At 32.6% G+C, this 22,279-nt stretch overlaps 1 protein-coding gene and 1 long non-coding RNA gene across 3 annotated transcripts in view; one reads left to right on the forward strand and one right to left on the reverse strand.

Moving 5' to 3' along the window:
• Positions 1-21,657, forward strand: part of LOC123675015 (growth/differentiation factor 8-like) — a 60,017-nt gene extending 38,360 nt beyond the window's left edge. The window contains exons 2-3 of the mRNA XM_045610239.1: positions 10,809-11,191; positions 18,920-21,657. Of these exons, the coding sequence (XP_045466195.1) occupies positions 10,809-11,191; positions 18,920-19,297 (761 nt within the window). The 3' untranslated portion in view covers positions 19,298-21,657. The remainder of the gene's footprint in view (positions 1-10,808; positions 11,192-18,919) is intronic.
• Positions 1-22,279, reverse strand: part of LOC123675016 — a 115,367-nt gene that overhangs the window by 36,800 nt on the left and 56,288 nt on the right. The window lies entirely within an intron of this gene.

A 22,279-nucleotide genomic window follows, 5' to 3' on the forward strand; every position in this document is an offset into this window, starting at 1 on the left:
AAATAATCGAGTAACGAGTGCGAAACTGTGATATGGATTTGACTACCACTTATTTCAGCTCCTCTCGGCAACCACCGTATGCACCTACGTATCGATTATCGCAAATGCATTTACGAAGGTATTCTACGCGTGAAGGAAAACATGCGTACGCCGTTTCCAGGAACAATAAAGATATCAATTATGTAAATTATTACTCACAAATTGCGGTAAATTTGCGAACACAAGGGTCGGAAACACGCAAGCCACGACCAGGGACGTCACTCGGGATTTGATTTCTCATTGTTGTGTGCCTGTGTTTCGTCTCCTCCATAGCAACAATGAATCCGCTTCGGAAATTTCATATGCATATTGCTTATGAGGGAGAAAAATACACACTTCCAATTGATACATTTCATTGTTTGCTCTCATTTAAAGATGGATCACTTCTAATAGATCTGATGAGATTATCAAATATGTGACGATGTTCGATTCGAAGATTGGTGCCATTGCTGCATCATAAATGACAGAAGATATTTGTATAAATTTAAATACTTACTGATTTATTAATTCACGGAAATTCACTGAAAATAATAAGTTTTTTTTTATATCATATAAATTAGAGTCAACTGTCAACTGTCAACAAAATTTGCTGTGAATAAGGGACTGCGACAAGGCTGCTGTGTATCACCCACCCTTTTCAAGATCTATATTGCAAGAGCACTTAATCAGTGGAAACGTAAATGCAGAGGGATGGGTGTAGATCTGGGAGAGATGTGTCTGTTTACACTACAGTTTGCAGACGACCAGGTCATCATGGCCAATGATAAAGACGATATCGAATATATGGCCAGGAAATTGCAAGAAGAGTACCGACGATGGGGGTTAGAAATAAATATTCAAAAAACGAAATATCTTCCTATAGGAACTGCCCTCTCGAATATCCACCTAGAAAATAACGAAACCATTGCATCATGTAACGAATACACCTATCTGGGAGTTGTCTTCGATACTACAGGGAAAGACGACTTAGAAATAAAAAAGAGAATAACCCAGGCTAGAAGAACAATTGGTTGCCTCAATGGAATATTCTGGTCTCAAGAAATAGGGAAGCAGCGGAAGTTCAATATATATGAAACGCTTATTAAGAGCAACCTTCTATATGGAGCCGAAACGTGGAGGATAACAGAAAGAAATAGAAGAAAACTGGAGGCAGTGGAAATGGACGTTTTCAGGAGATCCTTGGGAATATCTCGTAGAGACCGAGTAAGAAATGAAGAAGTGAAGCTCCGAATGGGTGTGGAAGGATCTCTGACAACGGACATTGAAAGAAAACAGCTGATTTGGTACGGACACATCCAGAGAATGCCTAGCACGAGAATACCTAAAAGAACTATGGAGTGGATACCGGTAGGACGAAGGAAAAGAGGAAGACCGAGGAAGACCTGGAAGGAAGGAATAGTGAGAGCGATGAGTGAGAGAAACCTTACTGAAGATCAATGCAGTGATCGTCTGACGTGGAAATTAGGCATCGGACAACGTCGAAAGACGTTTTGAACCCGATTCGTATATATATATATAAATTAGAGTAGTTATTTATGTATGTACCAAGAGAATTAAGTAGATGTTTATGCCCCGGCAGTAACGACTTGAAAACCCGAAGGTTTGTGTTTGTGAATAGCACGAGGGCATCAACATCTCGTACTAACCGTAGTGGATATGTCATAGCAGATAATTACTACATCCGCACATTAGAAAATTCCATTCAATTTTATTTCATCCTGATTTTCTATGACCCGATATCGTTCCCTGCAAAAAATATCTGCAAATCCTCATAGAACGATATAATATTCATCAGTGTTTAATGGTTATTACAGATACGAATTGCTTTATCGTTTGTAAGTGTTTAAACAAATGGTTAATGGAAGACAGTCTATGAAATTGAAAAGTAAAACCGCAAATCCTTATATAACCATATAAATATGAATTCTATGATACCTCATGAAAAGTTATGTGCCATGGATAACATACGTAGGTATAGGTTACATACTTTCCACATGGATCCTTATAAATTTCAAAATTGGTATTTTATGTTGATGAGGTATTTTTGGCAGGGATTGCTGAGGACGAAAATGAAACAGGCTAATTCCTAAGCATACTGCTCTCGACCATCTAATATTTTAATCATCTGAAGTTTACAGATTATCATAGATAGGCACCAATTTGATTTGTCGTGTGAAACTGGAATTTTTGATGATTTTCAAAGTTTGATGAGAAATTTGAATGAATATGTTATATATTTCAGATGATTAAAAAAAACGATTTAATTTTTACAGCAATTCTTATGATTTACATAAAAACAACACTAAAGAGTACTATAACTGCAAAATTAATTATAATGAAAAAATTAGCACACCAATATTCAGAAGAAAATAGCACCATTAATTTTTCATTTCATGCAATTTTCCAATTTTCTCTTATAGCATAAAACTTATAAGGTTGTGGTTCTCACCAAATAAATTCTCTCAAAAATCGAGCCCAAAAATGTGGCATTAATTTATTTCTAGATGTGAGGGATTCTGAAATCCTCGAATTTGGGACAGCCGATACACTTTGGAGAAATTGAAAAAAAATGTGAAATTACAGAAAAATTTTCCGAGAAAGCTAAAATAGATATGAAAGTCAAATAAAGATATAAAAATAATTTCTCTCTTCACATTATAATCCAGGACCAGATTATGCTCAATAACTCAATAACTGAGCAACAGTATCAAAATTACGAAGATATATGACATAAAATAGTTTCTCTAATTAATGGGTAACCCGTTCATTCTGCCAAACCTTGAAGAACAAAATCGTACGAGAATATATCAGATTCACACCAATTTCATGGTTATATGTAATCGCAACCCTCCTGCCACGGTTTTACATTTACCTTTTATTTGAAACATTTTTCCGTAAGTTGTTTCCTTTTCCAGATTTTCGACTGATTCAACCCAAAAAACCCGGTATAATCAACATAAAACACTCACTCGTTTACGCATTGATCAAGCAATTATCTCATTCAAATAATTGGATTTCCCAATGATGTTTGATAAATTGGTTTTCCATTGCTTGTTGTTTCATTGCGTGGATTACAATGAGGAAATGTTTCTTCACATACACCAAACTTTCTTCTATTTCCTAGTCTAACGATGTTATATGGGCCCTTCCATATCAATTTCGCAATGAAAAAATGTGTGGTAACCGAAATCAAAATATATTTAGACCTTTTGGAAAACTTTGCATTCGTGTGAGTCTATTGGTTGTGTATACAAATTCTTCTAAAATTCTTATCCAATTTTAATTGAATTTGGTATGGATTTTCTCTTAGATTCGTTGGTTGATCGTTAAGAATTTCTGATGTTATGGATATATGGTGCGTGTTTTTCGGCAATAGCTGCTGTCTTGATGACAGCAGATGATGCGATTTTACAAAAATTCGTTGTTAAAATCATAACATTATTGTGTTCACTTTCAGTTTATTTTTGAATCCTCTATATACTATAACAAAAAAGAACGATTTCATCGTCGATCCTGTGAAATGCGCGATAAAAATTTGTACTGCCAGGTAAAATGATATTCATTAGAAAAAGTGAAAGAAATTGGAAAAATGGAAAAAATTCGGAACAGCAGATGAGTTGTGACAACCCATCCGGAAATTGCATCTGAGATGATGTTAATAAACACAGTGGCGTACCCAGACATAAGCCTTGGGGGGGAATGTGTCATGGTAACGAGTTAAAAACGAAAAAAAATTGGTCATTCGTTTCTAATTTCCTTTGGATTTACGTCAGACACTTCTTGAGATGGATTTTAACCTGTAGAACTGTCAGCTTTTGTATTCAATTGTGAAAAGCTTGGAGATTCGCCTGCATCAATTTGTCTTCTTTTGAAGAAGTTTTTCAAAGAAGTTTGCTTTCTCATATAATGATATTTTGATCTGTTTTGAGGAATATATTTTCCTTCAGTTTTAGATTCACGTGGAAAAAAAACCTGAGAACTGCCATAAATCTTCCCCTAGAAGTCTCTTATATTTGCTTTCAGTTCCATCCCTGTCACGAAACAATCATCGTGTGAAACCAAACTAAGAGACAACATGTATATTAACCCTTGCATGGAATGCATAATGCATCATGCTCTGCATGTTTCTTCATTTCCTGATTATTTGATAGGGTTGAAAGGGCTACAAAACCTTGACGTTACATCTAGTTGATCACCGTGAAGGTTTCTGAGGTGAGTCATGACATCGATGACCCGGAATATTTCAGAAACTGAAAGTGACGTCGATTTACGTTTGAAAGTAAGCGTATTCGAGTATAGAAGAGTTTGTTGAGTCACGAACTATATTAATTTCACCCTCAGTATTATTGGATTTCAATTAGTTGTGGGGCTCCCTGGGCAGTAAACAAACATGTGAATTGTTCATTTTCGAATATTTTATAGTTTAGCAATTCTGAAATGTACTGTTAGTTTGTGGCATTCCTAGTCCTTCTCATCTTTAAAGTCAGCACTCCACACTTTTCAATCCTGTATCACTTTTATCTCTAGAGAAGTTATAATTTTCGCGCACCGTGAATTCAAAAAAGCTAAAGTACTTACGGAACCTTTCATGTCCCAACTCAAATATCTATTCATTATTTCATAAATATTTAACTATTAGCATGCCGCATGCGAAATATTGAGGTCCTAGAAATACATGTTTGTGCTAGTACAAACTACAAAGTGTACAATTTATAACTAATAGTTGAATTCTATATAGGATTTTCAACGGTGAAAGAAATATTTATAGGGTGTCAAATGTCAAAATCTTGCTGTATTGTTCGAAATGATGTTCTCACAAAACTCCTGGTACTATGCTGAAGAGTGTTTATTTTTAAGAGAAAGAGAAATATGATTTGAAGTAGAGCAGAATATTTTCATATCCATGAATTTGGCTCAATTTTATGGCATTAACAATTGAATCTGATTTAGCTTTCATGTATCTGTCTCTGTTGGTGTCTAATTCTGAAATTAACACTCGCAAAATGCATTTCAGACCATCCTGAACTACTTAATGAGGCACTCCGATTATAGTGTACAGGCCATAACCCAATTTATATACACTCTCCGCAATAAATTAGGTTTCATTTCAGCAATGGCAATGAAGCGTCAAACGTTAAGTCCCAAGATCTCAATGGTATCCGGTTTGTCGACGGGTTCACGCGATTCCAGAAAAAATCTAATGGAGTCAAGTCCATATCGTTAATTCATCGTTTCTTAAGAGGGATTACCACCACGTGGTTTTTCGCAGTCAAACTTTGGTAACCATTCACTTCCTCTCTTGCAATCCTGCGATGGTGTACGAAGTTGTAGATTCACCATATGTTAATAAAAGTATCAATCACAAGAAAACAGACTATAATATACTATTATTTATTAATCTTAGGCTATCGATTTCGGAACATTCCTATTCCATCTTCATGCCAGCTGAAAGTACACAATTTTATAATATTTTAATTTGCTATGATTAACTTATGTATTCGAAATGGAATATTTAGGGTTAAGTTAAGCGTATGCAACTTACTGTCGTATAGAAGTCAAAATGGATAAAAATGTGCTTCATTAAATATTATTTCCCACCAATAAAACAACAACACGAACTCGACATCGAGAACAAAACATATTATGCCAATGTTATTACTATGATGACTGATAACTATATATTCCAAACTGACACCACGTTGCTGAAAGAAATAAGTAAAATAAAATAAAATAATACGATTCTGTTGATGAAACTCAATAAAACCAGAGTAATAATATTTAATGAAGCACATTTTTATCCATTTTGACTTCTATACGACAGTAAGTTGCATACTCTTAACTTAACCCTAAATATTCCATTTCGAATACATAAGTTAATCAAAGCAAATTAAAATATTACAAAATTGTGTACTTTCAGCTGGACTGAAGATGGAATAAGAATGTTCCGAAACCGATAGCCTAAGATTAATAAATAATAGTATATTATAGTGTGTTTTCCTGTGATTGATACTTTTATAAACAAGAACATACTATGGAAGAATTTATAACTAATATCACCATATGTTCTTTCTCCTTTCGGAGCAAATAAAAAGAGATACGATGGTCGATAATTTTTTTCAGAAAATCATACCTTTACCTCTTTTGTAATGATTTTTGGTAAGTTTCCTTTTACGACTTTTTTGAAAATATATCAGTGCTTTGTACATTTTATCATCATATCATCAATTTTCTTGCGGAAAACTAAAGTTACCAAAATTTTTTTTCAATTCGCAAATTAAAAATATTCACTTTCTACAATGTAGATTATCGTTTAAGGCAATTATGTGAAAACCCCATAAATATCGGTGATTTGTAAAAATGAATATTTCTAATTTCGTTTTGAACTGAGCAGCCACGAGATGGTGTTCTCTCTTAATGTTCAGTTCTGAACAACTATAGAGCGCACCAAATCTCACAAATTATAGTTTAGAGTCAAGGTATTGTAATAACTAACTAAAACAATTTCTTTTTTATTCAGAATAGTTGAAATTTGGAAGTTGAATTAGTTCATGAAATTACTCAAACTAATTGCCGGAGGATGAATGAGCACCATTGAAAACTGGCAAATCTTAATAAGCTTCTCCAATTGATTCATGATTTTCATAATAAATTTCAACAATTTATAAATGCTACTCCGATGTGAGTCTATTGGTGATGAAATTCCAACCAAAAAATTATCTATTAACAATCATTTAAAAATAAGCCGTTGAAGACAAGGGTGTTGTCTATTCGAAGTTATTCGGTTTGAAAAAAAACTATTTATAAGACCACAGTTCAGCTGCCCGTAGGAATAATTGATTTCAAATTCAACTATGTACAAAAAATAAGTAAGGGCCAATTATTCCACAGGCATGGATATGAAAGCACAAAATAACTTAATTGTGTCGATGCAACTATGTTTTTCTTCATTAGAATAACGGTTCTCTTCAACCTGAATCAAAATTCCACTGATTGATGTAGATAATAATAATGATAATGATCTTTATTATCTGTATCACTCAAAAAAAAAAATACATAATACAACTTAATAACTAAAATAATTCTAAATCTGGGAGAGCAACAAAAGGCTAGCAGTTATCAGAATTCTATAATGATTCTGTTCTGACCGTAAATTAATTTTACATTTCGATGACATAAAAAACTGATACGCTTATAAATCAAACCTCAAGATTCACAAAAACAAAGTGACCAAAAAAGCAAGAACAAAGGATATTTGTGCAAAAATAGTCCTAGTCTCAAAATATAATAAGATGAACAAACCGATCTTTTTTTGATTGTTTGATTGAACAAGAATGTGAATCATAGCGCAAATTATTCAATTCAATTTAGGTATCAATCTTCAGAATACTCCAAGTCAATCCATACATCATCAGATTCAATTTCAGAGCACGATCTTTATTGCACAAATTTTGTTTATTTCTGATAATATTTTCTACACCTGAAAGTTTTGAGATAACGTATATTTAGGTATGAGGAACAAGAGTTTCAGTAGACCTATATCAGCATCCCATTGATCTCCAATCCATAAAATGAATAAAAAATTAAAATAAGCACTGTACATGATGCAATTCAGTTTTGTCGGTACTTTGATGTTCTGCTTTCAATCTTGGAGTCGATAAATTTCCTTCGGACACTTCAAAACGATCAGAACTCAGTTGTCAGTACAGGCTTCAGGCAGCGATTCTTGATGGACGAACAGGACAACAAGACGTTTCAATGATGTATGGCTTCGGAAGAATGCACCATCCGACCGTCCAGATTAACATAATCTCGAGCATAAATTCAGCCGAAGTAACATCTCTTCTTCAGTGTTACTTTTTGCAAGGCACGCCCAGTATGTTGCCATAATCAATTATTGCTAACTGCCAGTCAAGAATTCCTTATACGAAATGTAGGTTAGTCTTCATCTTTGCCGCTTGACTTTTTCAGATTTCATGATAAACTCATTAATATTTATGACGGGAGTGTATATGCGATAATTTTTTATGGAGTTGAATATGATTTGAAATTCATTGAAGCTGTCGAAGATGGAGATGAGAAAAAATCAGTTTCGTACTCTTTCATCAGTTTCGGTTCATTATTTCCAATAAGTATCCAGCATTTGTTTTGTTTCAAGAAAAGAAATTCGTACCTATTATAATATATATCATTGATTTGAAACTTAAGTTTCAAGATTCTACGATTTCAAGAATTATGAAAAATTTTATGTTGATGACCACCAAAACCAGATAATATTAAAGAATAATATCGAATAATAAATTATTGTATATTTCCTTGATCACAAATATACGTGCTTGACATTTTTTGCGCAGATATCAAATAACAATTGAAAGCTTCATGCAAAAATTCAAGCAAGAAATCGAAGATAGGCTTGCAGTGATATAGATTCATAATAATTGTTCGTGACAAGCATTTCAATTTAAGCTCGATGCAAAATATCATATAGGTAGTTCCATGAAAATTTCAATCAAAATATCCACAAAAAATAAGTAGAGCACGACGAGAAGTAATTTCTTAATCACATCTCAACAACTTATATCTATTAACAGTTCCGTGGTGTTCAAGAGCTCAATTGTCACATCAATTAACGAGGAGCTCAAAAGCTGCCGACTTCAATTCAGCCCTTTCGCAATTTTCTCGTTTTTGTGTGGGAAACTCGTTATCATTTAAATTATTATCTCGCAAAATAATAAAGATGATATATGTTTATCTTTTCAATTGCACTTTCGACAAGTAATTCTAACCTTTTTGATATCATTTTTCAAATGACCAACAAATACAGTTATCACCATGTACAGGGTGATTGTTTATATTTAACTCAATTGCTATCTCAGTTAATTTTGGTCCTACAAAAACGTTTAAATGGGCAAATGAAGTTTTTTTATGGGAATTCAGTACTAGGAAATGCAAAAAAGCATTAAATACATAAAAAATTTTTTGAACTGGTATTTTTTAAATGGAAAATCCTGTATTTCATTTTCCTAATCGGTAGAGCTTTTGCTCCTGATTTCAAATATGAATACTTCATTGAGGTTATCTTTGCCAGTTTTCTAAAAAAAAAATCTTTCTTCTGATTCTAAGGTGGCTGTAGAACACCACATGACAATACTGCGATTTCTTTATAAAATTGATTTTATTCTTAAAAATTAATTTTTTGAATTAACTGAAAAGTTATTGGTGAATTTACTGAAAATTTATGGTTGAAAATTTGATGGAAATTCATTGTTGAAAATTTGATGGAAATTCATTGTTGAAAATTTGATGAAAATTCATTGTTGGAAATTTATTGAAAATCTATCGTTGAAATTTGCCTAGTTAGATATAGGAAATCTGATTTCATTTACATTTCAGTTGATATTTTATTTTTCTAATCTGTAACTATATTTTTTTCTGTTATAAGAAATCGCACCTTAGATTAAGAAGGAAAAACTGTCGAAGATAAAGTATATCTATATAATAAAGTATATGTATTTGAATTCAGGAGAAAGAGATTTACTGATTAGGAAAATGAAATACAGGGTGTTTCATTTGACTTTACCTGTTCACATCAAATTTTCAAGTTTATAATGATTTTTTGTATTTCCTAGTACTGATGAATTCTGAATACCCATAAAAAATATTTCATATGTGCCCATTTTTGTAGGATCACTAATAACTGATATAGCTATTGAGTAAAATATAAACAATCACCCTGTACATAGAGAATTATATTGAAGCGATATGCTTTGATTTTTTATTATAATTACTTAAGGAAGCTATCCATTTGGACTATGGTATATACAAATCAAGAGTTTCAGTGTATATTCAACATAACATAACATAACATTTTCGCTTGTTCGCAGTATAGTTGAATATGCAACACCAATTTGGAATCCCTTTTATCACAAATATATTAATCGGATCGAAAGGGTACAAAGAAAGTTCACTAGAGTCTTATACTACAGGTTCGGGAATAGACAAGTTGATTGTCCTTACGATGCAAGGTTGAGGCTTTATAGATTGACTACTCTGGAGCAGAAAAGGGTTGTATTCGATCAAACTTTTTTATATCGGATAATGAATGGCCACTCCGATTTCCCTCTCATTAATGAGGTTTATTTGAACACTCGTGCTTTCACCGGACGTCGAAGAGAACTGTTTTATGTCCCAAGAGCGCGCACGTCGTTGTTTTATAACTCAATTTTTTTGAGAATCGTGCGGTTTTATAACTGGCACATTTTTTTTATTGACATTTTCAATATTTCTCAAGTTGCTTTTAGGGAAGAATTATATTTGTATCTTTGTAGAAATTACTGAATTATTTATATTTTTTTTTGATATTGTTAATATGTTTTATCTTATAGTTTATGTTCATTCTCAATTGTAAATATCTTCTTTTTTGTGGTGAATCCTTGTAATTGGGTTATTCCTGTTAGGATTCCTGTTTATGTTAAATAAATAAATAACAATTTCTAGCTTTTTGAAAAAATTCAATCTGATTACTTTCTTAGAACTGCAAAAATTGAAGTAGAAAACTGAAAAATATATTCCAAAAGAACATTGAAAAAAAAACAAGAGAGCAGGATCTTTTAGCCTTTGTTCATTCATTCGCTTTTCAGACTAAAATAATCTCTTCCATATGAGGCAATGATTAATGAAATTGCAATAATTCATCATTTTAAAAATTGTAACATTGTAACGAAAACGCCTTTTTTATATAGTGAGAGCTAATCTTCTATTTCTTGTTACAGATCCACGATTGCGACATAGTAGGAAAGACCATGAAATACTCTACTTTCCACTCCTAGATAGCACAACAAAATACAACGTCGCCAATTCTTCCCTTTACATTTACATAGAAGGTCATGACAGGCACCCTCTGCCTGAGATAAATGTTGAAATTTTCAAAGTGCTTAAGCTACTTAACCATCCTGAAACATCGAAGTTGCAAAAGGTTGTCTCCACCACGATAACGCAGCCTTTCGGAAAGGGAAGCTGGATACCTTTCGATCTGACCGAGACCGTGTCCGAGTGGTTCAAGAATACGAGAGAGAACCACGGATTCGTGGTCAGGGCGGAGCTTGACGGAAAACAAATCGCGATCACAGATCCGAATGGGCCTGACAAAGGAAAGGTAAGCAATAGTAACTCTGTGCCTCTAACTTCTACTTTCGTATACATTACTTGCTTTGTTTATGATTTTTGACAAAACCACCTCCAAAGTATCATGAACGCAGCGTTGAGTAATCTGCAATCAGTTAAAGCTTTCCTCACTGCGCAAGACTTATTTCTCTAATAGTTGCCTATCCATTGGTCAGGGGTGCTATCTTTACCACCTGCAACGTTGGAGGTCATACACAACTAAAAAATTTGTGAATTTATGATATTCTTGTCCAAATACTGAAAATAAAAAACTGCCATCAGAAGCATTCAAAACTCGAATAGCTATACACGACATCGTATCAACTTATTCGAGTTTTTATCAACAGTACGGTCGAAGGCAGCAATAACGTCTTCTGTGTATGGCGCCTTTGTGAATACGTAGCATCAACTAGAGTGTTTGTAGTATTTTCTCTTGAATAAACTCTCTTATCATTATCTCGAAAGTCTTAGTTGAGATCGTTACTGGGCATTATTCGACCAAGGATTCCGTGAATACGCCCGCTAGAAAATTTGATTTTCCATTAAATTCAAAACAAGTCCAAAGTCATCCAATATTTCTGTGAGCACAAAATTGACGGAGTTAAGATTTTTGGCATTGATGTGGAATAAAAATTTGGAGCTTCGAGCAAAATTCAAGTCGATGAAAACGTTGAAATGTTCAAGAAGGAATACCCAAAATTCCCAAGATGACAGATCCGATCTGATGGAGATTCTGCGTGAATATTCAAAAAATTGAAAAAAATTATGTAAGCGCTGTTGTAAACTTAGGAGTGCTTGAGCGCTCGTCATTCATCCTCAATTGCACCTTTTGGGGCGACATATGTACCTATATATATATATATATATATATATATATATATATATATATATATATATATATATATATATATATATATATATATATATATATAGTTATGTGGTATCCAAGGATAAAATTGGCGTGGTAATAACTAGTGCTCAAAAGTTACTATTTCATATCGAAGCGATACGCATTTTTTACACTCTCCATTATTTATAAATGCGCTGTATTCATCATTGATCATTTCAGGGTGAGCCGTGATATTTCCGGCATTCTTGACACTCTTCAGCGCTATTTAGTAAACTTTAATAAACACTTTTTTCGATTTTATCCGCAATCATTTATTTGACAACTGAAGAATAAGTAAATAATTCAACGCAAAAATTATTGCAAAGTCATTATTCCCAACAAAAAAATTGAATGAAAGTCAAGAGAATTCATTTTCTGCTGATACGCTACTGAAGCAGTGACGACGCTAGGGGTGGAGGGGGGACCAGGCCCCCCTTAATTTCTGCTGATCCCCGCTAAAATTTCACATACTAAGACTAAAATAATTACAAGATTAGCAGAACATAATTTCTATCTACTTTGACCCTCCAAAGAAAATCCGGCCACCCCTTGGCCACCTCTGTTTTTGAAAGCTGGTGTAGCCACTGTCTTGAAGATTAGGTACATAAAATTAGCAAAAGTTGTTGAAAAAAGCTGCGTATAATATAACACATTAGAAACTCTCATATTAGGTAGCTTTATCACCTACTACTGAATGCACCACTTATCATGGCCCACAATTACAAAAAGGGGTATTTCCCGCAGTATTAACAGGTAGATATGGAGTCATGAAGCAGGATGTTTATAAGCAGCTCTTCATGTTCCTCACCACCGTTATACAGGGTGGCCATTTGAAAACGAAACAGACGAGATTACAGACGAAATAAAGTTTTTCGATAGAAATGCTCGGACAGGTCGATTTCTGTTTCGAGGGGGACAACTTAAGATGTAGGTTACGGACGCATAGCGCTTCAACCCTTGCTGCTACAACCCCAACCCCCAATTTTTGAATAGGGAAGATGGGGTGAGTGAAACCTCAATTTAAAGGTATTTTTATACTGATTTCAGCACACTAATTGTTTTTTCATTTTATGCATTAGTTCTCGAAATATTCATGCGTTAGTTAGTTAGGAAGGAAGCCACAGTCATGGTTGTTTTGAAGCTCAAAATGTCGATTTTTCACAGAACACTACAAGTGCCATGAAAACACCACTTCATTTTCGAATACTTAGTTAAGAATATTTCGAGAACTAATGCATAAAATGAAAAAACAATTACTGTGCTGAAATCAGTATAAAAATACCTTTCAAATGAGGTATCACTCACCACATCTTCCCTATTCAAAATTTGGGGGTGAGGGTTGTAGTAGCAAGGGTTGAAGCGCTATGCGTCCGTAACCTACATCTTAAGTTGTCCCCCTCGAAACAGAAATCGACCTGTCCGAGCATTTCTATCGAAAAACTTTATTTCGTCTGTAATCTCGTCTGTTTCGTTTTCAAATGGCCACCCTGTATTTAGGACCATTAAAAACGACAGTACCTAATATTCCACTGCAGAGTGTTCCTAAACTGGAGGTATAGATTGGGTAGATAAGTACCAAAACCTATAAATAATTTATTCATCACAGCCCACTAATCGGATCTTTATAATGATTTGGATTTTCCTGGGGATTTCTGGAGGATTGTTTGAAATTTTTTATCGAAATCGGTAGCAGATGCAATAAAACTCCAAGAAACCAAAAAGTTTAGTACTGGACCAAAGTTTCTTTTTATATTTTTCCGAACATCCAGTGATTCACCGAAAAAATGTTCTGGAGGATAGAAGCGGGCACAGTTCTAGAAAATGAATCATTCTGTTAATTTGCAATCAAAATTAGCATATACCAGATGATAACAACTCTAAATTGGAATATCTATGCCGAATTGAAGTAAAATATCTTATGAAGGCAAGGTGCTAAGAGAAAAAAATTAAAGAAAATCAAACTTTATATTCCTGTATTTCGAAAATAAATGAAAATAATAATAATATTTACTAGGTTTTTTTCTGAGAATGATCTGTCATTTTTGTTTGTAACTTCAATTCAGGAACAGCCTGTAAATGAAGAAATTCACCTTCAAAGATTATGTGATGTGAGGTTATTGAAACGTCATAAAAGTTCTGCGATTAAAATTAACGTTAATTATTATCTACATACGATAAGTATCATTGTCAACTTCTTATCAAGTAGTGTTCGAATTATATGTATATAGAGACTTTCCAACAAATACAAACGGAAGAGCGTCTGCTATTTTAGGAACCACATATTACAATCACTTCTCATACTATTATTACATCACACTAGATGAACAGCTGATTGATGAACTAGGTTAAGTATAGAGACGGCGCGTACTGCTGGAATTTAGCATGATTGATGATGAATTTCTAATAATTAAGTTAATGGAGATGATCTTGACGAAAATCTGCGAGTGGTCCGGGGTGAAATCAGAAATTCAAATATTAGGCTCAAAAATTATTTTTTTTTATCATCCCAGACGATCCCATCAGGGATCCATAAACTGCAAATTTCAAGAAATTATTTTCCGATCTTTCGTAAAATTTGTTGTTTAAGAAAAGAACATGAATTTCAAACGATCACTTTTTTCTGAGAATAATTCGAGTAATCGGATCAGGAAAAAAGTTTGAGTAAAAGGATACCTTTTGGTGAAATGATATTAATACCAATATACATGTTGATTATAAATGTTTGTCAAAATTTTCTAGCGAATTTAAGTTTCGTTAACCAAATGATTCATTTTCCAATCGACAAATCGAAAAAATATTAATTGGGAAATCTGTCTTATTATTTCTATAATTTCATGATCAATGATAAACTTTTTTTTGTGAGAATTGCATTTATAATTATACACACTGGATAACGCTATTTCAAGATTGTGCATAAACAAGGCTTACCGTATATCTGATGGACTGAAAGCAAGGCCCACTCCAGAGGCTGGAAAACCGGCATTTTACGGTGCAGCAAATCTTGGAAAGCGGCTTTTTTTACTTTTTCCATGAAATCTGAATTCGTTAAAAAATGTTTTAAATAATTTTTGTTTACTCTAAACGAATTTTATACATTTTTGATGTCAAATTAAGTAGTGTTGCTCGTGGGCGCTTTCGAATTTGAAATAATGGTTCATCCGCATCATCCGATCAACTGAAAGAAAAACAACAAAATGTTCAAGTTTTTTATGAGTCGAGAGTCGAAACTCTGCAGAAAAACCAGAAACTGAAGGGTTTGCTCTAGAGGGGAGGCAAATAATGGAGGGTTGGATTATCTACTTTTTTCGAGTAATCTAGATTCCCAGAAAATTGTATTTATTTTTTCCAACGAATTTCACAGATGATTTTACTAATCAAATAAACCAGTGTTGAGCGAAGGAGCATTTAAATTCGAATTAATGATTCATCCGCATCATCCGGTTGCCTTACTTAATCGTATTTAAAAAAATCAAATGTTCGAGCGTTAATAAAGTTGAAACTCAGAGCAGAAAAATCTGAAATCTGAGTTCAACTAATATAGTTCATCATTCCTTCATTAGAATTCATTTGAGCACGTTTATTGTTTATTACATTTCACTTTCCCTTAATCATCTATTTCATTTCGAACCCATAAATAATAATTACACACAAAATAAAATTTTTAGGTTCTAAAATACTTTTTACAGAAGAGTGTGGCTTTTTCCACACTAAATCCCTGAATACAAATTCACCGATAATAATAGAATAATAATTATCAGGTATCCATATTTCAATTCATATTATACTGTTAATCCGAGTGTTGATCTTTACATCCTAAACCTAAATGATAAATTTTTCGGTTTTCGCATGAACTTTTTGAAAGAATATTTTTGGTAACTCGAGCAAAAAGTATTGATTTCATTCAACCACTTGTCCAACTCGACCTCATTGGTCAATTTTACATTTCGTGCAATAAAAACTTACATTTGATGAAATAAACAAATTTCGATGAACTATAAATTTTGCATAATTTTCGTTTAATTCGTTATAAACTACGCAAGATTTCTTTTGAGCCCGATACTGTAATTTGATGAGAGATAAAGAGCGAATAAAAATCGAATGCGAAAAATCCAATCACGGCTAACCTACATATTTATCTGAATTTCAAAATATTCTCAGTCCAATGAATCTTCGTTTTGATTATGTCAATATAAATAGAAAACGAAATGAAACGATAATTGTCATCGAAGACGTGACACACGTGTAGATCGTTTCACTTCCTTATCCACTCTTATCTTCCAAATTTCGTAATTAAAATCCATTATGATGCCCGTACCCTCCATAGGATACGTAGTCGATATATGATAAAGGCGTGTAAATATAATTAGATTTTTTCAACTTTTTTTCAATAGAAATTTGGGGTTTCATAAATGGATGCTATAATTCGAATGGTGAATTTGTGCCACAACCAAAATTAAATTTATATATCAAAAACTATAATGCATAGGGTTATAAAATTATTGTCTTATTAATGTTGAGTGCAATTCCTATACCTATATTCCAACCCGCACATTTTTTCATATGTTGATATATTCTGCGATAAAATTATAAATCAATAAGTAAAATTAGTTTTGTTTTCATTATGAATTTATCTTGGAAATTGAAAAACAAGTGTTTTGAGGAAGATGGTATTATTCAATTATGCACTGCAATATCAATTTCTCTCTAAAAATCATACTGCACTCATTAGTAGACTGAGTTTTAAAAATAGAATTATAATCATTCCATATCATGGTGTCAGCTACATTCAAGATGCACTCTTACCTTTGTTATCGTTATCATTTGATGATATTTTAAAAGGACATCATTTCGAATTCCGTTTCACACAAAATGAATCTTTAAATATAAAACATTATTATTCTTTATAAGATATGCTTACTGAAAACAGGTACTAATATCGAAATTTGAAATTTCTAGCTATAAACTCGTGTAAACTTGTATACGGTAGGGTGTCCGCGACTAATGAAATCTATGGTCAAGGTCACAAAAATCGGTGTTTTGGACATATTTGGAAATCGATTCGATTTCCAAATATGTATCTCGTTTTCTATAGGTTTTTCGCTATTTGTTAGTATCATCAATATTATAGGAGATAAAATTTCCATACATCCTTTGTCTGGAAAGTTTTTCCATGCGTTGAATCGTTCCCGAGATAGAGGGCGAGAGCAACATTTAAGAGAGATTATCACCACGTGGTTTTTCGCGTATCAGTTGAACTCTGGTACCCATTTATTTCCCCTATGGGGTTCCTGCGATCACCAAACTTTGTACGTTGTAGGAAGTTATACATTCACTTCATCGTTTTTCTTTTTTCAAAGCAAATAAGTAGAGAGCAGCATTGTCGACGACTTTCATGAAATTATAGTTTTTTCACTTTTGTTATAATTTTTGTTTGGTTTTTTTCACGAATATTTTGAAAATATATGAGTGATACAATTTTTTTAATTTATTTCTCATTCGCCAATTGAAAATATCTACTTTTTTCTTGTAGATTATTGTTTGAGGAAATTATGTGAAAACATCATCAAAATTGGTGTTCCCTCTTAAGGTCAACTAGTCCTGTCGAAAACACGCCATTTCGAATTGAGTTGGAGATAAAATTCAGAAATTTTCCTTTACAATTATTATTTTTCAACTACACTCACGACTTTTGTTTCGATGCTATCGAAACTTTCTTATTCTGTAAAGCACTGGTTTGCAATTGCCCTGGTTGTATAGAAAAGCAAAGCCGGCAATCTTAGGCTGTTTTGAAGAGGTATTCTTCTGCGAACTCTTTCTGTGCTTCCGGTTCTTGGTGTTCAGCTTTCTTGAAGCCATTTCTCTCACCACAGTATCTAAACTTCATTGCAGTCTAGCATCAATACCGCAGTATGAAGTATAACCTCCCTCAAATATTTGACCTTCTTCAAACTCCATTAATTGGCGATAATTTGCATTTCCTCGCACTTGCAAACAACAACATTCATTAACAATATTATTGACAATCCTGTCCATGCTGCTCTTTAAAATTCTATTTATTACCTATCGTATATAAAAAAAAACAAAACAAAAATTATTGTATTCAAAAACAAAATTCTACTGGGTGTCCGGGTTTCCATCTCACCTAGTGCCTATCTATATATTCAGATTGAAGTACGCTTTTCTGAGAAGTGTTCTGAGAAATTAACGATAAATTAAGGACTTTCAAGCACAATAATCTCGATTAATATCGAATTATTCATTAATTTAAATAATCCTACATTCTACAGAAATGTGTGTCGATATATTGAGAGAATCTAAATTATATTTAAAATTCAATTTATCAAATTCTATTTGGACTGGTCATTATATTTCGCATGAGGAAATTGTAGAAGTTTTTATCGCCTGTCAAATATCTGTATGTCAAGGACTCTTTCCCTGATTTAAGCAGAAATTATTCAACGGTTAGCACTTCAAGAATGAAATTATAGCATCCATATGACTTGATCCGAATAATTTACCAACATGATCCGAATAATTTGCGAACCTAGAGTCGCAGGTATTTTAGATTTACAGAGCTCTTCTCCATGCAAATAATGAATGACGTGGACTCTGATGTTGATTCAATATATGTTTTGTTAAAGAAAAGCAGGGAAGTAAAGTACGTTATGAAAGGTCGAACAGTGTCAGACCTTAATAAACCTAATCTGCAGTTTGGAATATAGCGGAAATGCGGACAAAACGACATATATGCGGACAAAATAAACTTTTAGTTCTTGACTTGTCAGTATGTCAATAATAATTTTGAAAATATCTCTTGTTTTTTTTTTTCAGATACCGTACTTGGAGGTCACACCTCAACAGCCCAAAAGCAGGACCAGAAGAAGTTCAGGTCTAAATTGCGATGAAAGATCACAGCAGAACCTCTGTTGTAGATATCCCCTCACCGTCAAGTTCGAAAAGATTGGTTTCGATTTTATCTTAGCGCCGAAAAGCTACGAAGCCTTCTACTGTCACGGGGAATGCCCCTATCTAACACTACAGAAAAACGCTCATACCCACATCGCCACCATGGCTTCGCCCAACAGCGTTCAGCCGTGCTGTACTCCTCGAAAGATGAGAAATATCACCATGATCTACTTTGACCTCCACCTCAATGTTGTGGTTTCAAATTTACCTGGGATGGTTGTGGACAGATGTGGATGTTCGTAGAATATTTCATAGCCTGTATGTATTAGAAACAAAGTTTGATGAGAATAATTATCGAACAAATTTGGTGTTGGATGTCTTCAGATAGTCTCGCTAGTAGACCAGGTTGGGCATTTGTTAGAGTTGTTGGAAGAGTGAAGAATTGGTTCCAATAATGTCGTTTTATTGAGTTGTTTCTGTGTTTTCGGAAGAACCGCGTTGTGCAGAATTCCATTCCATTCCAAAGATAATAAATCGAGAATTAGCCTTGCTGAAGATGAGATCTTGAAATTCGTTTCTCTTTCAACAACTCTATCTTTATCAACTTCAAGTTAAAATCCTTCCGCTGTTTTATTTATTGATATTTATGTACCCTAAATCTAGGACCACAAGAAATGTGTGCTATAGTTTTGTCTTCAATATGAGATGACATTCAATGCACATATTGAGCCAAACTTCCACAGATTGAAACGACAATATCGAGTATTAAATTTGAAATCTTTACTTATATTTCGATTTATCATGAGGCAAAAACTGGAATATGAAGAAATTAAGAAATTCAACTTATAAAGTTATTATCTTATTTGAAGTGCACTGATACATGAAATTTTTTTTACATTGAATTATTTGTCGTCGACTCTTTCGTGAATGAAGTAATTTCGTATTTCTTTTTGAAGAAGTGAATACAAGAATGGAAGGCTATCGTAAAATGTCACATAACGTGTTCAGCTTTCCTGGATTGAAAAAGGTGAAGAAAAATCTTCAGGTTTTCTGAAATTGAATTACTACAAATCTCCATAATTGAAAGATGAATTGAATGAAATATTATTTTATTCTGGCAGGAAATCATCTCAGCTTATTGATCAAAACAGAATAAAAATTCAAATCCATGCTTTTCTATTTTATTGAATAATATATTCTTGACTACTGAGAAACTTAGGTTAAACAGAATATTATTTTTGATAACATAATTATGCTGAAATAATTTCAGTTTTCCTTACTTTCAAACAATATTAATATCAATTTATGATACTTGCCCTAATAGATGTTCAAAATCAAATTCGTTCACATTACTCGATTTCAAGAATTACCTACATACAGATTCCTAATGACAAGTTAACATTTAACTTGATATCTGTTGTCACCACATTTACTTAATAAATTTTCTCCGTCACTAAATAAGTGAGCCCGATCATTTTGCCATACTTGTACATAATATGTAAGTCTTACACAACTTATGAAAATCAGCTGTAGTGAAAGCGGATGAACTTTCTTATTTATTTATCGGTAACCCGATAAATATTGTAATTATCAAGGACGTTAAAGAATTAAACTCAGATAATTCGTTACATTTCCAAAGTTAAATATGGAAATTGAAATTTGATCTCATTATGATACAATTCGGATTTTATATTATAATTCAAGGTTTCCTTATTTTAGTATTTTTGTCAACGAATATTTGGAACAATTTTCATATACTGAATTTTCGTTTATAATCAAAAACGGGAAAAAATTCGACTATTTCAGTTCGATAAAAATTGGAATTTCAGGTATTACCTGTTGAATAAACAATTTTTTTCAATGTTTTAAAATTGGTTTTTTTCAATTATTTATCTGTATATGTTTTATGGTTTTATTATTCATTACTCACATAACAAAGTTCATCCTGTAATGTATATATGTATAAATGTGATACCTTAGCCATTAAGTACCTCTAAATAATATTTATTTTTTTAAAGTCTAGGAGATATAATCAAAGTCAGAATTGAATGTATGTTTTTTGAGAACAGTGCTTCGATGTATTGCACGGAAAAATAAAAATGAAATTTCAACATATTTTGAATCTGATCGAATAGCATGTTGTGATAAATTGCCTTCATTGGACTATTTTTGTAGAAATTTTGAGGTTTGTGATACTTTTAAAGTGATGAGAACAAGAATTTAGATTAAATTTCATGGCCTGGAATACTGAGGAAATCATGAACCGTAAGTTAAGTGTGTAAAATAATATATGTATATACGAAGACTGCGATTTGTCATCTTAGGATCTCTTGAAAACGACATATTCAAAAATTTATTATTGTAATTTTTTGATATTTGTGAATTTGTCACTTTCTTTACATCTTTAACTATTTTTTGAATATGTTCGTTCTGTATACTTTTCATTATGAGCATTAAACTGATTGTTTTCAATGAAAATATTGATTAAATTCTTTGAGCTTTCCTATTTTTCAAGCAATATTCATAAATGTTTTAACTAATATTTAGTTTTTATTTTATTCAAGTGAATATTGCTTAGTTTTAAGTATTGCTTTTTTATTTTGTGAAACAAATTTATATACCTAAGTAGTTCATCAGATTTCATAAATAAAGAGGATTCCATAGTTCTGCTTTTCAATTCTTTAACCAAAACACAAACCTCCTCCTTAAAATATGAAAAAAGAAAAAAAAGATGTTTTTGAACATCTATTCCGACATGAAGGATGAGTAAATTCCAGAATTCTTTTGATTTCACTGAGTCTCTATTCGAGAATATTGTGAATAATTCAGATATATAACAATTTTTCATTGGTTTTATGAAAAACTATTTTCCTTTGTGAATTCATCGCATAGGTAAGAGAAGCACATTTTTCTTTCTTTTCATACTACCCAACATTTGAAAATATCATTTAGTTTGTATTATTTGAATTGGAATTTTGGTTCACCAGATTATTTTGGTTCATAAATTATTACCAATATTTCATTTTAAAATACAAATATAACCATCTTGATAGGTTATTCCGATGAAGAAATCAAGAATAAGGAGTATCTAAACATACCTCATATTTCAAAGTACATATCTATTATTAACAGAAAACCTCTCGAAAAGTATGAAGATTTCCACTGGTTTCCTTCCAACAGAGAAAAACGATATATGTTTTGGCAATCTCGAATGACCTTCGTACCTTTCCTAAATATTAAATTTTTCATGATTTAGGTAAGCCTCTCGTCCTCAGCGATTGATGA

The sequence above is a fragment of the Harmonia axyridis genome, chromosome 3, assembly GCF_914767665.1.
Source record: "Harmonia axyridis chromosome 3, icHarAxyr1.1, whole genome shotgun sequence".
Taxonomy (NCBI): domain Eukaryota; kingdom Metazoa; phylum Arthropoda; class Insecta; order Coleoptera; family Coccinellidae; genus Harmonia; species Harmonia axyridis.